The sequence below is a fragment of the Centruroides sculpturatus genome, unplaced genomic scaffold (genome assembly GCF_000671375.1).
Source record: "Centruroides sculpturatus isolate CEXI.00-Female unplaced genomic scaffold, Cexi_2.0 scaffold999, whole genome shotgun sequence".
NCBI classification, from domain to species: domain Eukaryota; kingdom Metazoa; phylum Arthropoda; class Arachnida; order Scorpiones; family Buthidae; genus Centruroides; species Centruroides sculpturatus.
Genome location: NW_019385237.1, coordinates 130,310 through 136,490, shown reverse-complemented (window position 1 = coordinate 136,490; position 6,181 = coordinate 130,310). Strand labels below are relative to the sequence as shown.

At 29.6% G+C, this 6,181-nt stretch overlaps 1 protein-coding gene across 1 annotated transcript; it reads left to right on the top strand.

Annotated features, from left to right (window-relative positions):
• The first annotated feature begins 2,039 nt into the window (after window positions 1-2,039).
• LOC111636561 lies at window positions 2,040-4,530 on the top strand. The gene is made up of 8 exons (XM_023381840.1): window positions 2,040-2,058; window positions 2,204-2,280; window positions 2,340-2,469; window positions 2,540-2,622; window positions 3,666-3,764; window positions 3,850-3,975; window positions 4,053-4,112; window positions 4,190-4,530. The coding sequence occupies exons 2-8, from the start codon at window positions 2,221-2,223 to the stop codon at window positions 4,310-4,312; spliced, it is 681 nt and encodes a 226-aa protein (XP_023237608.1). The 5' UTR covers window positions 2,040-2,058; window positions 2,204-2,220; the 3' UTR covers window positions 4,313-4,530.
• Window positions 4,531-6,181: the final 1,651 nt, after the last annotated feature.

The window sequence follows — 6,181 nt, the reverse complement described above, 5'->3', positions numbered from 1 at the left end:
AAACAGTAATCTGTCTTGTCGCGCGCGCGCCAATTTCACGCACGACACCACAGATTACCTCTATAAAAACTATTCATAACTTAGTTGAGAAAGAATTAATCTAAGTAGTTGGAATTAAATAACTGTATTTAACGCAATAATTATTTATGAAATTATTTGAATTTTACATAAAACATAACCTATTTAACAGTACAGTTCCTGTATTACTCAATAAGTAATTTGCAACATGTAATATTCATTTAATATCAGCAAAAATAAACAAAGATAATGTAAAAAGTTTTATTTTTTAATAATTTAAACCCATATAAGCAGTTAAATAGGAACTCCTTGCTATTCAATTGTAATCGATACACCTAACTATTAATTACGAAGCGAACTTTGGCTCCTTAATTGATAGTGATTGCGTTTAAAGTTCTAAATTATCATCAATGGGATATTTCAGACAAAAATTTCAATAAAACTTTGACCATGAACAAAAATATGGCTTTGGCTCGAGGCTTTTAAGATGTGCCTAATTAGGACGATGCTGAGAATTTCTTTGAGGAGGACACAAAATAAATTCGTGTTGCTCGTTAAAGTGAGTTAACTCTCTCTAGCATGAGGGCACTAAAAGAGCCTTGTTTGAAAGTTTAACTAGTTAGTTTAACATGGTTCATTCAAGACATGAGTGATGGGAGACATGACCATACATATAACTTACGAAAATTTTCAAGAATTCGAGAGAACTCGAACCCGAATTCTCCAGAATGGCAGGCTAATGTAATTTTAGAATTGATAAAATATCTTTTACATAATCGATAAAAAACAAAGGGTTTTCTGTAAGAAATGATTTTTTCATATTGATTATATTTAATTAATGGAATAAGATAATAAAACAAGAGCGATCTGTCGTGGAGGGTTCATTTCTATGGAAAACTGGGGCCGTATTCTGGTCACCGTCTCTGGTCTCTCGTCTCTCACAAGCCGGTCGGTGATTGGTTAATCCAAATGATTAGCCAATCAGCGACCAGCATGTGAGACGACGAGAGACCAGAGACAGTGACCAGAATACGGCCCCTGGTCCGGTTTAGGTATTAGATACGTGTAATTCTGAATTCATCTTCACATTATAAATATTATTTTATGAGAAATAAATTGTCTCATTCGATCTTCAATTTTATGCAAATTGTTCAAAAATCAAATAAAACCTCGTCAAATTTTTATTTTGTTTTTAATTGTTAAATTTAATTAACCCGGCTTCAAAATTACAAAATAGGAAGTATGTAAGAAAGGAAGATGATGATGACATATTAAATTTTTAAATTAGGACACGATTTTCTGTATTTTCGGCAAAGCAAAGCACCATTTGTACTGTACTCAAGCCTTATCAAACAGGAGTCAGCAGAAGCAAGGGCGGATTTAGAGCGGTTATGAAAGGCGCAGCTTTATCCCCTTCTGAGGGTTTTCCCTAGTAAAACTCAGGTAGTTAAAAATGTACTAAGTCGTATTGTTTCCTTTCTGCATCTCATTTAGAGTTTTGGAACCGCTATTGAGTAGGGTCCCTGTTTTGGTTGGGATCTCACATTTACAGAACCACAAAAAACATTTGTCACAAATTATTTGTTACAATTATTTTAATTGCATTTCTTGTAAAATTATAAAAGCTTTTATGTAATTTGCTTGGTATGTCAGCAAATCTTGCAACTCAAATTTAAGGTGCCATCCCCTACAAGTTTCGGCCTAAGACCGTTTTAATGGTGTTTTATGAGATGTCATTTTATCATTACATAATTGACTTTATGTACTGTATATAACTCATAATTAATAAATTAAATAGCTCAATAAAACTATATCATTCCTTTAAATTTATATTAGTTTTAGATTTATTTTCTAGAATATCCATTCTAGAAGTTATTCTAGATGGATGATTTACATAGAAAGGAGCTAAAATAAACAAACCAATAGCGTACTCTGTTTTATTTGAAACGAAGAATGCCATTGGCTCGCTTACTTAACTGCTTGCTACCTCCTAGAAGCACCCAAGTTTCATCAAAATGAACTAATATCCATTTTTATATTGTAATGAAACAATTTATTTTATTAATAAACTATTCTAAAAATAATATTTGTCAATTTTTAATTTAAAAAAAAAAATGTTATTTGGCTATATTTATATTTTGTCATAATTTTTTCCTCCATATTTAAGTATTGGTTTAATTGTTAGTCAATTCTGTTGCCATAATGGGGTGTTTCCGTTGTAATAGTCGTTTTTGCGTGAATTTAGCTGGAGTTATTACAATTGTAAGTTGTTTTTTTTTGTTGTAATTTTAAAAATTAATTTAAAGAATAAATAATTTCAGATAGAAAGTGTATTTGGTATAACCTGGAATATATTTGCTATTGTTATCATTCGGAAACCATACGTGTCCTTTGGTTATGAAATATTGGATGAAATAGCTGAAGATTTTTCGTCTGTAGAAGATAAAATTAGTAAAAATTTAATTTAATTTAATCTATGAAATTTTAATAAATTTCTTTTGTTAACTTGTATTACTTTCAGTTGTTTACAGACTATTAGTGTTCAGTGCTATATTAAATGGGGTATGGTGTGCTGCTTCGGTGTTTTTATTAATAGGGAACAAGGTAATTTTCATACTTAATATTAATTATTAAAAGTAGTCTATAGTTCTCTTTTTATCTTAATATACAATAGAATATGAAATATTTTAAATTTGTTTTATCGGTGGCATCATAATTGAGTTTGAAAATGATATTATTTAACATTTATTCTTAAATATCACGTTGCAGTGCCATTACAAAATTGAAATTTTGGGTTGACCTGTTAATATTGTGCGATATTTAGTTTTATATTTAGTGATACTAGAATTATTCCTTTAATTTTTAAAACACGATGTAATAGGTATAAGGATTAGGCCTAATTAAATTAAATTGTTTGTACAATATTTCACCAGAATGTGCTTAACTCATCTTTGTAAATTTTAAGTCAGAAATTCTAATTGCAATAACAATTGTAAAATAGAAGAAACATTGTGAATTAATGAATTTTATTGATAATTAGTAAATATGAATTTTTTATAAACGTAAATTTCAAAATGGTAATAAAATATAGCTTTTTAGAGTAGATAAAAATGCATATATTTCTAGATACTTGGTGGTATACAGTACATTACTATAGATCGGGTTCTTAACCTCTTTGTTCAGTGGACCCCTTCTTCATTAGGTGAAGGTCACGGATCCTATCTTAGAATAATGTTTTAAATGCATAAATGTATATATTTTTTAATAATGGTATCTATTCTTAACATAGCTATTATGTGAAATTGTTAATTTTTACTCATCGAAGCCCACGGACTCCTGATTAAGAACCACAGCTATAGATATTATTACTGAAATACTTGGCCACTGATGGGTTTCTAATTCTGTGTAGCAATCTTAAAACGATTATATTAAGCTGTGTTTAGTAATTTATTTAATGTTCCAAGCTTGAACTTGTTGAAAAGTTCAATAATTTAACAATATTGCGGGTGTCTAGAATTGATCATAATGAAAATGAATGATGGATATATACTTAATTATATATACTATTATTAACTCCAATAACTAGAGCTCTTATGAAAAGGAATCATTTAATAATAGTTTTTTTTTATTTTTTCATCTTTTTATAGTTGAAATCAATCTGCTTAATTACCCAATGGATAATCACAATGATACTGGTTTTCCTTGGGAATTCGTCTGCAACAATATATTTCGGTTACAAAGCATGGGTAAAATGAATTTTATAGAATTAATATTTTTAGATTTTTGAAAAGTTTTAAATTAAAACTAAACTTTAAATCCCTCCTTTTTCAGGTGGACGTAAAGATGTCAGGATATACATTTTTAGAAGTTTGTAAGGATCTGTTTAAACTGGACAACGTCACTCATATCATTTTATTTATATTTTTTTCACGTGGATTCATATTAATATTTCTAAATGTAATAATAATTTTCTAAAATCAGCTATATATATATTCTTCTTTCATTAAGAAATTTATAAATTTTTTTTTTGGCAGGTTGTGTTTATTAGCATTGCTTGTTCGAGGTGTATTACAATTCACAACAGAAGAAACCAGGTATTATTTGTTTTTTATAAGCAAGAATGTTATCTTTTTAAATTTCTTTTTTAATTATAAAATAATATATTTTGCAGAAAATATCTTTGTTACCGTGCAGCACAGTAGATAAATATTTAGACGATAAACAAAACTCGTTCACAGGATCGCCTGAGAGTTGTTATGGTTCATACACTTCAGAGAAAGATACGAAATTATAATTATGCTTTTTCTTTTCAAAGAAATGTTTTTAAAATTTATGAAAGTGTTTTTTTTTTCATTTAACTGTGTTTAAATTTCTATTAACTTTAAAATTAAAGCTTGTGTACATTTCTCTTCTACTCCTTCAAATCTTGTAATCGGGAGTTTTCCAGCATTATCAGATTTATTTATATAATAAAGTAAAAGTATTTTTATTTAAATATAATAAATGGCTTAATATATTTTTAAAGACAAGTTCATCTTATTCGTGAATAATCGCTTAAAATTTTTGATTACACGTTTAATTATTCTACATTAAAATTCTGCTTTTCCTTAAGTAGAGGCCTCTATCTAAAAAATAATTCGTAGTAAAATTTAAATTTCGTACACTATATAGTAAGGAAATTGGATTATATATATGTATAAATTTTAATGAGAAAACTAAACTGTTACTCTTTTACAATAATTGGCTGACATTTGGTCCACAGTTTCAGTATAAAATTAAATTGTAAGCTATTTTATCCCAAAATACATCATACAATTTGATATGCTTATGGTGTGTATTCAGATTTGAAAGGAAATTGCTGTTTTTCCTGAAAATTCTAACTCTTGTAATTTACGCGAATCTCTTAATAAATTCATACCTCGATCCTCATCAAATGAACACTATCAATTAAAATATGAGTGTTCTTTTGAAATACAGTATCAATTAAAATTCTAATCACCCTGTATAACGGGTGGTTATAATTAAAGTGACGGTTGCCAGACGTGCGTAGAAATCCCTACTGAACCAAATTGAAACTCGTTACACATGCAATTCAGATCACGGAGATATTTACAGGAGAAAAATTAGTTTAAATTTTTACCACCAGGAAAAAATAAGGCGCCGTTCAGTCGAAAACGTGTTTTTGGCCATGGGGGTTATTTGAAAGATCGTGTCTATTAGGAGTGCGTGCACTCCTCTCAGATTCCTCCTGAAATTTACATAAGGCAGTCTGATATTTTTATCCTTGCAGCGCCACATTTTCTCCGATGGTAAAAATTTCAACTAAATTTTTTTCATCCCGTAAATCTCTTATCCACAATCTGCATTGCATCTATACCGAGATTCGTTCGATTCGGTTCAGTAGAGCCGACTCCATGCGTGCCTGAGTACCATCGGTTTAATTTTAATTACCGTGTAATGTTGATGCCTTTCTATTCTAAATTAAATATTTATTTTTTATTAGAGGAACAGAATGGTTATTGTTACAGGCAACAAGCAATGCTTATAACAGAGCATTATGGTTAGAAATATTTTAGAAAAAATCTGAGAACTCGATCCCTTACTTTTTTAATTACATATTAAAATAAGCAGGAAATCCTCGATGATAATATATCGAAGATTGCTTGCTTCCATCCAATGACTCGTTTACTGAATTGGTCTTCATGATATTCTCTAATTTTCTCCCAGGTTTACAAGAGTCCGAGGGATAAAACCACTGAACAGTGAACCAATGACCAGTGGGCTGTTCACTTAGAGTTTTCCGAGTTTCCTTCACATGTCTAATAGTAAAACTGGCCATTTTCGCATGGTATATCTGCCCTAAAGACACACTGCCTTGAAAGAGTTTACATGTTGAGTTGTTGTATCCTTTCAATCCTACAGTCCTTGAGCACATTTCCTACACAGAAAATATGCACATATTTTTCTGTGTGGACAAGTTTCCTTGTGGATATTTTTCATGTGTGATTCTTTCTTGCTAGGACTTTATGGCCATTCTATATAATATCATTACTTAATTGCATAACATGATTTTGAAATGCGTTCAAGATTTTATTCGAATGTATTCTGAAATCTATACAAGTTTCAAATATCAAAACTAAATAGCTGGTAAGAGTTCCTACTT

What these genes read in the sequence shown, in the direction of transcription:
- LOC111636561 (XM_023381840.1), top strand. Translation starts at nt 2,221, where the DNA reads ATGGGGTGTTTCCGTTGTAATAGTCGTTTTTGCGTGAATTTAGCTGGA. An exon ending in ATTTCGGTTACAAAGCATGG is followed by an intron (nt 3,765 to 3,849) that starts GTAAAATGAATT and finishes CTCCTTTTTCAG; the next exon opens with GTGGACGTAAAGATGTCAGG. An exon ending in TCATATTAATATTTCTAAAT is followed by an intron (nt 3,976 to 4,052) that starts GTAATAATAATT and finishes TTTTTTTGGCAG; the next exon opens with GTTGTGTTTATTAGCATTGC.